General features: G+C 34.9%; 1 protein-coding gene across 5 annotated transcripts in view; it reads right to left on the bottom strand.

Annotated features, from left to right (window-relative positions):
* Positions 1-17,386, bottom strand: part of Ssh (Protein phosphatase Slingshot) — a 123,350-nt gene that overhangs the window by 67,049 nt on the left and 38,915 nt on the right. For 3 of the 5 annotated variants that reach the window (XM_076388371.1, XM_076388374.1, XM_076388373.1), the window contains exon 3: positions 13,741-13,900. In XM_076388371.1, coding sequence (XP_076244486.1) covers positions 13,741-13,900 — 160 coding nt within the window. The other 2 variants (XM_076388376.1, XM_076388375.1) reach the window with 2 other exon arrangements.

The raw sequence follows: 17,386 nt of genomic DNA, 5'->3' as shown, positions 1-17,386 counted from the left end.
CAACTATGTCACTATTTTAGTAGTGACATAGTTATAGAACTTTATAACTTTGTTGTGTAAACAAGACCTATAACATTCCTACATACATTTTTCGTTAATCTCTTTCTTCATCAAAAAAATAGACTCTGTTGTGAACCATACAGGACGTTTGATAGCAGGTGTTAAAAATATTATGTAATTCTATGTGCTAAATGAAAAGGAAATGAAGAATTTCGAAGTTGCTTTTGAGGTTTCATTTTCAAGATATTAAATGTTGAGAAAACGTTTAAAATACACGTGAAATATGACTGACTTGAGAGCCCATTCTACTGACATCATTACGCCTGACCGGTCTGACCTGTCTAGCTCGCGCTGGCAGTAGAATATAAGTCTCAAGCCTGATACAACTTTTGCCTATTTTAGGTGCATTTTTCACAATAAACAACTCAAACATGAAGTCTCAAACACAATTTTGTCATTTTCGTCTTATCTTGGCATGTAGAATTACTCCTTACAATTTTTAACACCTGTTATCGAATACCATGTATTTACATCCTGTATAAGGAAAAAAAGAAGTGATATTGCATAATAATTTATAATAAATGAATAACCTGACAATTTAACATATTACAAATATATCATGAGTTTCTGTGTGATTCTAAGTATTTGTATGCTGAGATTTAACAACAGCTAAAATTTAAATTTATGAGTAATAAATGCGAGTATGATTATACTAATAATACTACAAACGTTTTTTATCGAGTTAAAAACGTACTATTAAATTTGTAAGTACATATTATATACTACACATTGCAGCTAAAACAAATATCTATTATGAATAAAAATTACATAATTAACGTAAAACTTCTGCACCACCAAACGCAATGTTTATAAATACAATGATGTCAGATGGATTCATATATCATAATAACAGATTTTTATCATTATGACTTTATGTTCTGTTCGATCCCAATTCTATTATCGAATAGCAGATAATTTGTATAAAGCGAAAAGTTTTAAAATATTTATTAAATCAATGATAATTCAAACAAAAACTCATACTCAATTTTATTCGTTTTATCGATTTCACTACAGGTTTAACTATTTCCTCGAATAATTTCTCCGCGTTTCTCAAAAATTAATACACAATAAAATTTTAAAAATTGTCCGTTTACTTACAGTCTCCTAAAGTAAAATTTCTTCGATTAAAAAACATTAATTTTTAATGCTTTTAGAAACCTTCTCGTGAACTGAATTTGTATCGTTGCAATTTCGAGAAAATTGTAATCAATGTATAGAGGCATTATTGATAGATAATAAAGTGGTGAAAGCAAAGACTTGGTAGGATGTCAATAGGTAGACAAAAAGGAAAGAAAGGAGGAAGATAGGGGAGACGTAAAATATTGAGTATCCGCTTGAGCCGATACGGATATCGTGAAACAGGTAACTTCACCGCGCAACCTGTTTTAAAGTAAATTTCTTTTTTGCTTTGGAAGGCTCGCGTACTGCTTAACCACGACTCGACTAACGAGTTTTTATTAAGCTAATAAACGGACCAATGAAACGACGCCAGTTCTACAGGATGCGGCCCAGACCAGCGCTCCCGAAGAACGTTCGCACCAATTGCGCAGGTGTCTTCTGAGATTTCGTCAAACACAAAAAGTAAGCAACTATAAAACATCGAGATACGTAATAATAGCGAATAGAAATACAATCCATGTCGGTTAGGACGCCTAGATCGAGACCGAGGACAGGGCTATCCTTTCGCGATCACCCAAGCAGGATTTTATTGAAATCGTAGCGTGGATCGATCTTTCGTAATCGCAACCGTATTTTTTCTTCGCATTGAGTAAGCGCGATTATATCAGAAGCAAAGAGTGCACATTTCGATGCGCCTCAGTTGCGAAACCGTGCCTTTTGTCAGCGGATGGAATCGTTGAACTCGCGAACCAATTGCCTCGTTACCGTGAACACTGTGACGAGACTTGCGTGATATAACCCTTTATGCAATCGCCGCTCTCCAATTTCGTTCTTTTTCTGCTTTTTTATTATCATCGGCAACGATAATGCTACGAACTTTTTCAGGAAAAATTTTGGTCATTAACAACACTATTACTCGTTCCTGTAACATACGAGAAGGTTATTTGGTAAGGCGATACATCACGTATCTTCGTGACGAAACCCTGTCGTGACTAAATTACAATGGGATAGACACGAGACAATCGTGGCGCACTAATGAAACGGTGATGTGTCCGTACAATCGATGCATCTACTTGCACGTTGCTATTGCTCAATTCTGAGGTTTGCTTAGCGGGTAAGCGTTAACACGTTCTATCGCTGCGCTTCGAGCTGATTCTGCGCAACTCTTCGTTCATGAGACTTGTTAGATCAATTGTGCAACTAATGCACATCAGAAGCACTCTGCCTTAGTACAAAGAATGCACAAGGAATTTGTCGAGAAGCAGTCAAAGAGTCGCATAATTTGACCGAATTGAAAGTTCCACTGAAGCAACTGAATCGGTGAATTGGAACACAGTGCAAGTCTAAAAACCATATTTTGAGACATTTAATCCCAAATTTACATATCTGGGCTCCAAAGCCAGAATGTATTAAATTAACTTTTTCGTGTGACTTAATACACTTTGACTCTGAGGTCCAGATACAGTTTCCAGATTATTTGAAAGTGGCTAAGTTTGGACTCATGCTGCTCCTCAATTCATCGACTCCATTTTAATGTAAGCTTTATTTTGTGCTATATGCACATAGGAATCCAAGCATGTATTACAACAAACAATTCACTGGTAAAGGCAAAATTTATCACTACGTGAAACGGAGTACAAGATCGTGGACTGGTCGATTACACCTGCGAATCGTGTTTGTGAGTTCATGGCATCTTGCTCGAGCGAAGGTGAACAGGTGCAAGAGATACTGCAACGAACAGCGTGTATATTGCGTTCACTTCAGTAGACATACCCGGACATGTTGCAGATCAGTAAAAATACATTAAAGTTACGGTACCTCATTAACAAAAGGGAACGTTCACATGTAAAGATACAAGCGTGTCCGAACCTCTTTTCAAGAATGTCAAATAAATGATTACTCGCTTTGCAAAAACGTACCTCTAGACATTTTCCTTGCGATAAATTAAATTTGAGTAAATAATATGAGGTAAATGTCTCAGTAGCCGATTATATTACGCTACCTGAACGCAAATTCTAAGCTTATTTAACTTCGAGCTTAAATTATAACGAAATTCAAGACAAACAATAAAATCATAAAACAGTATACTCAGCTACTAAGCGTTATAATTTACGTATCGAGACATGCATTTTTAGGTTGTTCACTTACTGAGACATTTGATACCTCAACCTTACTCTGTCACATTCGACTATAGTCGAACGTCACTACATTTATGTTCGCTGCGGATTTTGACTTTAGCCCCAGCGTTCTTTTTTGATAACAATATATATGCTATTATCTAGTACGCGAAATGCAAAAAGGAGTTGAAAATTAGACTTCTTCTTTCATCTACAGCTGACACTTTTCAAGAATCGTCTACAAATATAAATATGTCCAGGTATTGGGACATTTACCTGAAGTACAGCGCGATTGTCCAGAGTTGAGCCCTGTGCGTGCCAAGCGGGCGGCACATGGCTCGACAGGTATCCAACGCTGGATGCGTATTTCAAGCAACGTTGTCAGATTGTGCATCTGATCGGATCTCTCTTTCTATCCTTGGGAGCAAGAACGTCTTTCCCACTGACTCGATAAAGCAGATTCCTTCTTCTGCAAGACACTCCATGCTAAATTAATTACTTTTTACGTATTCCGTTACCAATCTGATGGAGCCTCATAACGATTCAATATTATACGGGCTTGTATGAAGTTGCAAGGTAATTTAACCGTTTGAGCGCTGAACAAATTTTGTGGATATATACCAAAAATGCGGAAATGATTGGGCGTGTATGAAAAAAAATTAATAAGAGTAGTTATCTAATTAGATCACAAAGATTGTGTTATTAAAAAAAAATGTCAAAAAATAACATTTATTCAAATAAGTTTACTTTGATTTATTTCTTGAAAAACATAGTAAGAAAATTGTAATTCACTTAATTTTTGTTGCAATAATGGTTTACTGTACAAAGCGCGTGAAGTCCTTTTTTGCAAATAGAGCAAATTAAGTTTGATCGTGTAATTCCATTACCATTTTTGTTACTGCACTCTACACACCGTCGCAAATTCCGTCCAAGTAACTTTTCAACAGCAAATTTGTTGCTTGGAGTGGGTGTTATAGGTGGTCTATATGCATCATTTCTGTTCGTTAACCATTTCTTTTCGTTTTAAGAAACGCAAAATTGATGCTGATAAACAGAAGTCCTATCGCGCTCCCCGCAATTTTGGCGCAACCTAAAAAGAGCGCTATAGCACTCCTCAGCAGTCAAACGGTTAAGACACTCTTTAACCTGTTCTGAATTTACGTTAAATGGAGCCGAATTGACCACTATTTCTTCTGTGTGACACAAGCCTCCCTAAATCGCCAATCGGATTGGACAACCTCGTCAACCACTATCGAAATAGCACTAGATGGCCCCGCTAAAAAGGAAAGATGACAGACGCCAGACAAAGATAGGGAATAAGCAAGAACCTGTGAGGACCCACGACTAAGTATTTATATATAATTGGTTAAGGCCCAATGAGTAGGGCAGGTGTCGTGTAGGAGAAGCATCATTCAGAAGCTAGAGAAGCGACAACCTCGCAAGTTAGAGGACCCGGCCACCAGGACTCAACTCTAGAAAATCGGATTGTAGATGCAAACTCTGAAGAGGGTATGAGTGGAAACGTATCGTTAAATTACCCAGCAATTAAGGTTTCAACAATGAAAAGAAGGAATAAAATCAATATTTACGAGACACAGCATAAAATCCAATAAACGTGGCAAGGAGAATCAAAAAGGAAATAAATAGTGGATACCAAGGTGCACAACAATTTTAACGGGTTATAAAACCAGTTTTAGATGTTCGAATACCGTGATAGTTCAATTTCGTTTTAATGAGTGTTCGAATGTTGAAATTAGACTGCGGCAACTTCGACGACCCTTGCGAAAACTAGTTTCCACATTTCGAGGGCATTTTATGCTGGGATTGAACCCACTCTTAATGAAACTTAGGAGTATAAAATATCAATCAAGAATTCAGAAATCTTAGATAATTTTATTATCTAAATATTAGATAATTTTGTTATATTACTGCTTTATAAATGTACTTAATTATTAGCAAAATGAAAACAGTGCTCTAGATTTTTAAATTTGTGATACACGAATCTACACTTATTTTACATATAATATAAATGAGATAGCCACAAGAAGTTGTTTATCGAATTGTACTAAAATAAATGTAGATACTAAATTAAACACAAAATATATGCTGCATCTTGGCTCACATATACAACAAAATGTGGTATAATTATTTAATCGTACTACGCATATCATCGTTATTGAAGTGGCTTTTGATGTTCAAAGAAATAAATTCTTACGTCGTTTTATAAAAGCTTTTAAGTCTATCTCTTCCCTTTGCTCAATCAAACTTAACTTTTATTAGATCAGTGGTGATTAAATACATAATATACCTTTCATTTGAACTACCCAACTGCTACCCAACTAATTAGGAAAATTAAATTTTCCTAATTCTTACTCTGATACCGTGAAAAAATTGAATTAGTCTGTGAAATATTCTTTACAACAATGAGACTAGACAAAGTATAAGTCGGAAGAATTTAAAAATATTCTTAGTTAAATAATAGATCATGTGGTAGCAATAGAGTTTCGTACGATATTTATACATTTTTACACGAGATTCGAATATTTTAAATATTCAAATACAGTTTAATAATACAGTTTAATGTTAAATAATTTAAAGTACAATTTGCAGAGAGGAATTTCGGCTAACAACTTGTTATACACGAATGCAATATCTTATTGAATAATAACCAATCCCTTTTTTTAACAATGTGGTTAGTTTTACTGAACCCAGTTTTTCAACGCAGAAACTCCAATTGCAATGTATTATCACTCAACATTTATAAAATAAATTGTTTCAGTTAACTATGATAGAAGCGTAACACGCAGTAACACGCACTGCCTATTAGAAAATGTTTCATAATGACGGAAAGGGAACAATTTGTGGTTAAAATAACAATAAAAACTGTATCTCGAGGAATCTACCAATCTTCTCTCAATTAACACCGACTCTCTAAAGTTTAGAGTTAATATTAATATCTCACTGAGCTTCGTGTCATGTACTGCATTTTAATTCGTTGTTAGTTTTTTCTTCTATTATCTCTGTGGTTATTTATTTGCTATAAATGTGTACTGCTGTTTTACTTCTAATTTCGTCACTATGTAGCAATATTCAGCTAACCAAAGTTTCTTACGCTTTGAATGCACAATAGTTCTTGATAAATCTTTACGGCGACAAATCGCCAGGGTTTTAAACAAACTTCATGTGTAATAATATTTTAATGAAAGTTGCACTACAAAGTAACATGAAGACGTAAAAGATTAAGAAGGTAATGAACGACTTCAACACATTGACTGCCAAAACACTCATATATGAGTGACAATTTCTACATTACTCAGTAATATTAACGTACACAATTATAAGTGGTATTAACAAAAAAATATGACAATGGCTAAACAGAACAAGGAGAACACAGCAGAATAAATACAAAAATAAATTAAAAATAATTTATTTTCAAGTTAGAGTTAGTGATAGAAAAACGTGAAATTTTTAATGAATTTAGCCTGGTAGTCAACACGTCTCATCGACTATGTCCAGGCACAACACGACGCTTATTCTTCTGAGACTTAATACGTGTAGTCAAAATTATACTCGATCGACGAACTCTTGATTTGTGGGAACAAACGAAAGCCAAAGCGGTAAACCGTACCGGAAGTAGGCAAGCGAACGGGTTAATGGTTGGTCGGGTCATTGACACTTTCCGCGTAAAAGGCTGGCGCGTTCGAGGGCAAGTTGCATGCGTGCTTTTAAGCGCGAGCATAAAAAGTAACGGGGTCCTGTTGAAAAGCAGCCGACGAAACGACCTGTAGCGAATCATGCGTCCCCCTTACCTCGTTGTCCTTGTAGGGACCAGTTTCTCGTCCCAGACCGGCTTGCGGTGGAATCCCGACAGCTTTAACACGTGTGCCCCGTTCTAAGTTATAATATCGTGTTTTGCTTACATCGAATGCATTATATGCGAAGTGCTCCCTTTTCACGATTATTTTTCATGTCTTACTCCTAATACCTAACGGAGCTTTGAAAATTCAAAGATCACGGATCAAAATGGCCGAACTTATTCCTTTAGGTGAACTACATACCTACATATAAACCACTGATCGAAATGTTTGCTTTCTGAATAAAGTAAGGGGTCCAAACTAAATATTGCGTTTTAGCAATGACTTCTATTTTTAATTTTATCTGTAGAAGTTTTGATAAAGAAACGTGATAAGGGGAATATTTCTTGCGCTGGACGGCACCTAACACCAGACATTAGCTATATCTTTAAAACATCAAATGCGACAAAGTGGTAAAACTGCAAAAATAAAGAGGAGATTCCCCTCTATTACGTTTGTAGTTTGGTCACTATGCCGCGTTATATTTTTTGAGGATATAGCTAATGTTCGGTTTTAGGTGCCGTTCGGTGCTAGAGGAACTCTCCCTAATAAAGTTCCGTAACTAAGGTCTTAAAATGACTATACAAAGTTGTTCAGATTACAACATGTAGGTTTGTTTCCGAAAAAGAATCAGAAAATTGGAAGGGGGACGAAATTCAGGCACCTTACCCCATTCAATTTTTAAAGATTTCAGTCGCTTTCGCGATTACATGCAGCTTAGATCTTATCACGGCTGATGTATTATATATATTATACAGAATATCTCAGAATGGATAATAGGTACAAGCAGGCAGCGGGTGAAGTCTACATGCAAAAATAAGAAAGAAAGAAAAGCATTAATTCATGTACTGTTGAAAATATTACCCTCGTTTTCGTATATCCAGTGTTGCACATTGAGTCAAGTACGTATACAGTTGGTATTTTGAAGTTTTAATTACTCAAACGATTGTACGATTTTGTTTCTCAGTTCATCAAAACTTTCATTATTTGTAGCATAGACTATTTGTCTAGTATAGCTCCAATAGTAAGAGATTAACAGTGTAAGGTCGAAGGATCTAGGAGACCAAATGACTTTTTCACTGCGACTAATTCAGCGTTTATATCGTCGATTCTATAAGTTTAAAGTGCGGTGATGTTCCATTGTGTTCGTTAATTAACGTTTGCACACTATCGAAGGTATGTTTTCTAATAAATATGGTAATTCTTCACAAGTTCTTTGTTCTATATCTATGCAGTATAAATTTTATTTTCGAGACAATTCCAGGAGGGCATTGTAAACATTATTGTGTTGTTCGAAAAGTAATTTCGTTTTTCCCAAGAGCGTCGTTAGTTATATTATTAACGAAGTTACTTTCCGAACAACCCAATACCATGTTATATGTAACGCAATACAACCCAAACATGATAACGGTAAAAAACTGTTTAAAATGTAACAGTGATATATTCAAGAATTTATGATTTTTTAAACACTGTAAAATATCTTGAAAAATAGATATTGAGCCTTCAATAACTTTACTGTATATGTTTCATATACATACAGAATGATACGGAAAATCAAGTTTTGCAAAATAAATCGTTGGTTCCTTTTAAAAAAATGTAATTGCACTTGCAATTTTTTAACAAAAATTAAGTACAAAATTTTCCTGTACAATTATTTTATAATTTCAAGTGCAATAGAATTGGAAAAGTCCGCCCAGTTATTAGAATCACCCTATATACATAGCTATGAGTTGGTTTTAGAAATTGTTTTACACTTGATTTAACTAGCGTGTTCCGCTTACAATTCGCGTTACACGTATGTATTTTGTGCTCACGACGAATTCTCTTTTGCCCCAACCGTAATTCGATTTGTTTATTCCAATAATTTTCGACAATCCTTTAACAGTGTATGTGAGAAATCACTCTATTTCATACTTGCTTACAATTTCACATATGAACGTCAATACGTACATAACTAACACCATTATAAACTTCCGAGCGGCAAGACGAACCTCACTCATAGCTGCCGTTGTCGCGGTCCAAGTTTTCTGAACTCTAAGGAATTCCTTTTCTAAGTCGAACATCATTTGCTTAATCAGGTTTGTGAGATCTGCAGCAGTAGAGGGAATAAAAGTTTTATGGAAGAACTCTCCCGTCGCCGAAAGAATTGAATCATATCGTTTACACGCTTACCAATTTTATTTCCAATGCCTGGGTACATAAGTATATATAGGGACTAGCTTCAGTAGATCCTTTGACTCCTTTGGAGTCAGTCTAAGCTCAATTGTTACAGTCGTAAGAGAGTACTATGAGGAGTTGAATAGAAGTCACTAAGGACGATACAAGGACGGACGAAAGGGATTGCTCTATCAGTGTCGTTCTGTTTACGAATTAGTAGATAATTCCAGAGCAGCTAATGTTCGGTTATCAGAGTAGGAGAATGTACTGGCGTATCTGATTAAAACAAGGTGGTTTATAAAGATCATACTAATCTTCAAGACCAATCAAACTCACATCTCTTCCACGTGATTTTTTCAGCTCCATGCAGTAGTTTTCAGCAGAATCAAGTACAAACCGCTACATTTCTTATTGCAGCAAAAGCAAGAAGATTTGAATGATAATTTCTTCTTTTCAAGTCCAAAATAAAACTTAGAATTTGGAATTTCATGACAAATCAGACTATAACACTTGTACTTCTTATTTTTGTGTAAAAGTAAGTCTTGTTTAGATATTCTGTATTTCTTAGGTAATAATAGTCTTCTGAGGAATAAGACTTCGCGACAAGAATTTTATAAATTACGAGCCTACATTACTTAACAATTTTAGTGGCTCCTTGTGTTAGCCAGACATAGGTGTATCCACGAACTTTCGCCATTCTATGCGACTCTGTGTAAGTCAAGCATAAAGCTAATCTGTTTCCAACTTCTTACGAATCCCAGTATTAACCACGAATCACTGCCTTTGTTTATTAACAAACTTTTAAAAACTCTGCATCCTTGGTTTCACAGCCGCTCTGTTCTCGAAAACGAAGTTTCGTTTAAGAAATGATTATTTTCATTTTTTATACAGTTAATAATTTGCATAAGGTTTCTTCAATACTACGCTTCTATACCTCGTCAAACCTATGCATGTTTAAAGAATATTCAACAAAATATCCTATGTATACTTTTAAATAACTTTTTACCTAGAATTCTCGTTTGTTGGTCATATATTCTGCTCTAATTATAATTCCATTATCGTTAAAACTTAATGGACGTTTGTGAAATATATTTAAGAATATAAAGCTTCAATCAATTTCCATATCAATCCCACAATATTCGAACAAAATAACGGACACCATTCATTCAAAATGGATCTATTTCAATTAATAAAACATATGTAGTATGTTTTCAACAATTAACCAAAATTCATTGTCTTAATTTAAGATTATTTTATTTTTCAAATTTTTATTTCCGTATTGCAATAAATAAAATATTATAATGTAGCTGGAGTATTAAAAAATTAGACAGAATTCATTCGAGCTACTTTACCTTTTTAAGCTCTTAGAGATTATGTACTTGCTTGTTTTGACTACTTGACCGCTTTATTGACCTCGGTAATGGAAGCCTACGGGAGTACATATAAGTGTTGTGAATGTAGAGCAACACTTACAAACATTATATATGTAGATGTACTTTTCTCTCTTTCAACGCGACACACCCGATGTTGCATAAAGAGAGTTCATGCATACTCGCGAGTAAGAATTTGGAGGAAAGTTATGGTATCTTATGGTCGGTTTTGCAATGTCCTATTACCTGTGTGCGAACTATAAACTAGAATCTATATGAGCTGCCCATTTGCCAAATCTATCAATTCCATGCAACAAAAATATTTATATTTATTTTAAATATCAAAAGCGAAACATTAATCAAATACTTTGACGTTAATACCCTTGCGTTCGCTATAACGCATGTGAATTGTAGCTTAATTTGTAGATTATTGAAAGCCTAAGCCCTAATTCGAAAACATGACATCGCGAGGTACGCGACACGACGACCTGGAATTTTCAACACGGGATCGATCCGAGCAATCGGTGTCGCCTGGAACTATCCCAGAGTCGGCTACAGGCGACCCACATGCACGGTTCAGCAGTGAACGCGACGCGTCGAGGTCGCGGCCGATGAGGAATGAATGTTTCTGCTCAACGAACCACTCGAGACGTGTTTTAAAATTTCGAGAAACTTACTTGCTCATAATATTTTTAATTTAGTGCAAATGCCATTTTATCCTTATTAACAACTCAGAAACGACTATTTTTTGCAGCAAATAAGAGACATGTACATATGTGTACACACATGCATAGATTAAAATTGAAATATTTTCATTAAGAGTTACTCAATTTCGTTCACATTTGGTCCGAATGAATTTTATAAATCGGTAAATTTACGGTAGGAGATTTATTAGAAAATGTCAAACGCATCACTCAGCTTTAACGAATTTCTTGTATAGACAGTAAATATATGAATTCTTATGCGACTGATTATACATTCTTTTATCCTTTCACTTGATAACTAGAAATCGTTGCGAGTAACTTTTCACTGTGACTTAATTTAGGGTTTAGATTTTTAGGTACTTCTTTCGTATTTCTTTTTACAGTCTTACATATTCCTGTAGCAAAATTTCTGCAAATCGTGGGGATTAGTACCTACCAACTATCCATGAACATAGTGTGACCTTTGTAAAAATATGATTTTACAAAATGAGCAACAATGTCTCCTAGAATCCCCTAAACTGCAGCATTTTTCATTATCGCTGCTGCTCTAGTATACACGATGAAGTCCAAGAAAAACTAGCTACCATAATACGTCAATTTAAGCCATTTAACATCAAAACGATTTCTTTTTACGGGTACAAATTTATTTAAACTTTAGCTCCATCTTTCACAATAGTAAGCTTTCGCCAATATAAACATGTTCCTTCGATTTATGATAGACATTGGACAATTTTTCTTTTAGATCATTTATTATAGCTTTAATCAATCTTCCATAGTATAAAAGTTTATACATATGTATATATGTCAAAGTTAGTTAGACCAGTACTATTAATCTACAGCTATTATAATGGCTTCCAATCGTCCAAAAGTTAGCATAATCGTACCAAAGAGCCCACGAATAAGGCCTGCTGCAGGCAATTCCCAATTTTCAATTGTAGAAAACTAGAAAAGATATACGAACGTAAGTTGTAATAGCAACTAGGCGACATGTTTGGGTTTTTTTAGAAGAACGCAAGTTCTGCCTCGCCGCGATTGACCCATTGCTGCTCTGCGTCAAGTTGCCACTACAACTTACGTTTGTATCTCTTTTCTAGATTTCACAACTGAAAATTAGGAATTGTCCTTGTAGCTACAATACGCGACGGCAAAAAGCCGCTGGTATGCAGCGAGTCTAATATATTTTGATTCTTGTATCTTATAAAGTATTTCCAGATAGATTATTAGTATTCTCGTGAAAAATTCTTGGCCAATTAGAAAGTATAGCAAAGTATATCAAATATTTTGGAAATTTAAATAATTTTACTGTCAATAGTAACATAGATCAAAGTTATACTGACACTCAGACTGAACAATTTATGACTTTATTTGCTTATCGCGATCGAGTAGTATCAACGTTTTCTTCCTACATGACAGAAAAATAGTTTATCCTGGAAAGTTGTATTAGGAAAAGCTAGCTTCCGCAATTAGCGTTTATAGACAACTTGTTCTCGTTAAGATTGGCTAACATCACGTGGTGAATACCAGATGGTTGTTCGCGTACAACTTCCGAACTTTCTACGTTTGATAACGTAAACGAAGTAGTAAGGTGATGTAATTTTAGAGAAAACTCGTCGATTCTTGTTTTCTTCCTTCCTTCTTTCCCCTTACAAGAGGAAATTTTAGAAAAATGTCTAATGGTACGGCAGGACTATTTTTTATTTATTTTACTTTAGTCTATATTAGTGGACTTATTTTAATCATTTTTGGCGTATGCATATAGGACCATTCAAGTAATTACGGATTACACTCGTGTAAGTATGTGACATAACAAACCGTCAATACTTCAAATATCAAATGATTGCAGACATGTAGTGATTTATACCTACTATTTACATTCCTAACCAAGAGCGAAGGTGTCTAATTATGATACAACGTCCATAACGTGTTACACAACAGCTATGAAATTACATCGACAGATGGACATACAGTTCTTATTATCACGTAAGTTTCTTTCAACGGAGAAATGGGACGTAATGAGCACAAACGCGTGGTAATCGAAGCACGACAGCCAACTTCAGTTTTCCGCAACTAGCACTGTTCTGGGTTTTGAAATACATATCGATCGCAAAATTGTAATATAGAAGAGTCTCATCGTCCTTGAACTTTTGATCAATAGTATGGGAGAGATAATTGATGTACGATATTCTTCACTCTAGTTTAGTCGTTAATAAACTCGTATTGTATATTTTTATGACAGACTTATTTACAAAAAAGAAGTAAATATCGACTGTTTAGTGGTGTCTTTTACATTTTCAGACTAATGGTTAAGCCTAAATCGATAGAAAGGGTCCTATTCGTATGCTTAAAATTTGTGACTTACCATTTTGAGGGTTTCCTCCGGCCTGAGCAAGTAAAACATAGACTGTAGGTGCTGTTGAATGTCGCATCCTGCCGCAGACACCCTTTTCGAAGGTCTGGCCCTTTCGTTTGGAGGTAGTACCAGGGCCGCACCCTTGCCTGCGAAGTAGCATTCGCTTAAACTGTAACAGAGAAAACGAATATATGATTAATCAAATTTCATGAATTAATGAAAGGGTTTATAAAATTGTTTTGGAAAAATTATTACACGTGTACAAGGTGAATCACTTAATCCTTATCTGTCCCTTATGTCAGTTTGACACATTTTTCACGTATATATTTATATATTTATATATATTTCACGGTAATGTATAACCCCTTCAAAAGACATACATTTACACTCTATGATAAAAAAAGAGCACGCTTTACAATTCTGCTAATTTTTACTTATTAAACATTATGAAGTTATTTTTTTCTACAAGTACACGCCTTTATTAATATGTATTAATATAAAATGAATTAAATTTCATCAGCTGCTATAGTACATGCTATTGAAGACCTAGAATTATTACCGTTTCGCGTGACAAAATGATAGCACATTTATCAAAACTATAAACTAGATGATTGATAATAGTTAATGTTTAACACTTTGTGACACTCACTTTACGTTTAATAACTGTAATCTTTCTGTTAGGTAAAACTTGGTAACACTTCCTAATACTTCTTTGCTAAAATTACTCTCACTCATGTCGAACGCATTGTTCTAAGTTGTCTTTCACTTTGATATATACCTATATTATTTTAGGAAAGTTGCACCAACAAGTTTTAATGGTGTTGAGATCGGAAAATTTCTAAAATCTAACACACGAATATTTTTCACGAATTTCTTTTTATTACCTTCACAGTATGGACAGTAGCATTATCTGGTTGAAAAATACACTCATGTCAACTAATTCTTGTGATAAACTTATTTATGTGCTCGTCGACCATTTCGAGATGCTTTTCGCTATTCAATGATTTCGAAGTAAATTTTATTTTCATTTTCCCGTGATAACTAGTGCTGACTCAAGTCATTACGCCGTCACCTCCCATTTAGCAGAGATTCAAAAACTGTTGTTCCTATCTTATAGCGTGACAACAGCAATACTAGTATTTACTAACACTAATATTAACACTAGTAATACTAGTTACTATTACTGGAGTACTAAGTGTGTATGAATATACGCATGAATTTTATCAAAAAGAACTGAAGTGTACATATTAAGTTTTGATTATAAATAGCTTTAAACCAGTTCCAAACGATATGGCCAACGTTGACGAACATTAATCAATGTATTGTACTTAACTAATTGTGTGTACAAATTTCATACGCCGATTCCAAGCTAACATTGATGTCAGCCAGCATTTATACGCTAAACGGTTACACAACTTCAAAGATAGCAAGGGTTAACGGGAATGTTCATATGATGTACATATAAATCATATGGATATCCTGTGTACGTATTCGTATCTTTGTGTGTAGTAGCAATATGCGCCAAAATTTGATGATGAATATGCCAACGTTTACGTCAACTCAATAAAATGCAGAAATAGTAACCCTTTTCGAATCTGTTAGAGAGAAAAAAATTAAGAGAAAAAAGCGGGTCAAAGAGTGTACGTTTCGTAAATTCTTGTTTTAGTGGCCAACGAACCAAGCGACGAACACGACATTTCATGTACACCCAAGTTTCCGGTATCGTGGCATACAATGAGAAGTTTCTCTTTCATGAAAGGGTAGCAATTATACGCATGTAATCGGAGAAAAGAGAAACCTGAAAATCTATCTTTGATGCGACGCTTCTTCACGATCTTCGTTATCGAGAGTTACAACCATTACTTTCACGCAATAAAGGGATCAGTTGCCTTCATAAAAAACAGTTAATGACGAATGCGTCATTTCGTTACCAATTTGCAGCGATATTTCTCTAACTATTCTTGGGAAAGAAGACCCCTTTAATCTTTATTCATTCGAGTGACTCATTCTTTACATTTAAAATCTGCACAAGTTTATCGGAAGCTGTGCTGTTTAAAACATTATCGATGCCAATTCTGTGGAGTAAACAATTCTCAGGCTTTCTTAAATTTAGATATATTTAGTTCAAGTTTCTAAAATAGTGAGTTATATTTAAAAAATGTCAGTCTTAAGTTTCATTCCTACCTATCTACATAACCCTCTACGCAAATGGTTGGGATCCTTGCTTTTCCGATCGCAAGGTTGCTCTCTTCAGGTTTCTCCGTAATGGTGCACTATTTAAGCAACTTTAAGAACAACGATAGAAGCAATAGAAAAACTCGTGCACTAAATTTGTCACTAGAAAATCTTGAAACACCAACACTTTAATAGGTCGTTTTGACCTATTAAACACACTGAAAAACTCGTCGAACAAAGAGAAACGCACGTTAAAGCCTTTCACAACTTGTACTGAAATCTCTAGTGAATTGGTAAAAAAGCAGTGAATAGGGCATAACACACACGCTAGCGATTAGGCCGAGAACCGATGGGATACTAAAATGATCTTGGAACTCGAGCTAGAATCTATCTGTAGCGCGTGGGCGCGTCTTAGCGGAGTAAAGTTTTGCTAGCCGTATTATTAGCTCTCGAGGAAATTGTAGTGGTGTCTCTTCTCAACATATCACGTGTTTTCGCAACTCACGCGAAGGAATTCGTGGAAGGAAACCGTATCATCGTCTGCGAACCAAATTTTGTATTCACCGATTTTTCTAATTCTAAATGTTTCTTCTTTTTTGCTTTTTAGGATTTTGTATCATATTCATTTTCACGTCACAATGAATTGGATTTTGTAGTTATTAGCGACGATTAGTATAGATGGAAATAGGGTGGCTGAGGAATACTTTAGAAACGACATAACGTTAGAGATTTCTGCACTATTGTTAAGGTTGCTGTCTAGAGTTTGTTTCATTTGAAATTTAGTACGAGGTTCTGCTTATTTAAAACAGTTCAAAAGGATATGTTGTACTGAAATTGGAGGGTTGGTTTTGAAAATGAAATAAAAATTAGTTAATTTTGAATGACCTATTTTAAGTCTATTGATTACTAGATGCTTGTTATTTCCGGTCGACATGTGACGTATGTGAGATTCTATTAAAGAATTCATCGTGAAGTTTTAGTGTGCGATTGCATCCATTCATTATTTTTTAGAATGTGATTTCTATCTTTATTCCATAAAGTTAATAATGTTCTTATTGTTTCATTGGTGTTTTGTTTGGCTTTTCTAAATGTTTTAACAGACTCTAGTTTACTTAAAGAACTGAATGCTCTGCAACTGACGCAAAAGAATGATTAACGTTTGTCTAATGTGCGTTGAATTGCAATGAATACTTTTTGGACGTGACGCGCATCGCCTTTGTCAATTGCCTGCTAAATTAACTTTGAGCAATTAGTTGAAAAGAATGGAGCGAACGATTGAACGTGATGAATCAATAATGTCTGTTGACAGGGATTGAATAATAAGATGGCAATACACGAATATACATTAAATGATTGGCTAATTCGACTGGATCTTTTTTTATGTCTAATTCGACTAATCAATCAAAACTGACGGTTAAGAAGATGCGAAGTGCCTCGACGAAGTGCACTTACTCTTCTTTGGCGACATTTTCACCAAGGA

This window comes from Calliopsis andreniformis, chromosome 12 (genome assembly GCF_051401765.1).
Source record: "Calliopsis andreniformis isolate RMS-2024a chromosome 12, iyCalAndr_principal, whole genome shotgun sequence".
Lineage (NCBI taxonomy): Eukaryota > Metazoa > Arthropoda > Insecta > Hymenoptera > Andrenidae > Calliopsis > Calliopsis andreniformis.
The sequence above is the reverse complement of the archived record's forward strand: the minus strand, read 5'-3'. Positions and strand labels throughout refer to the sequence as shown.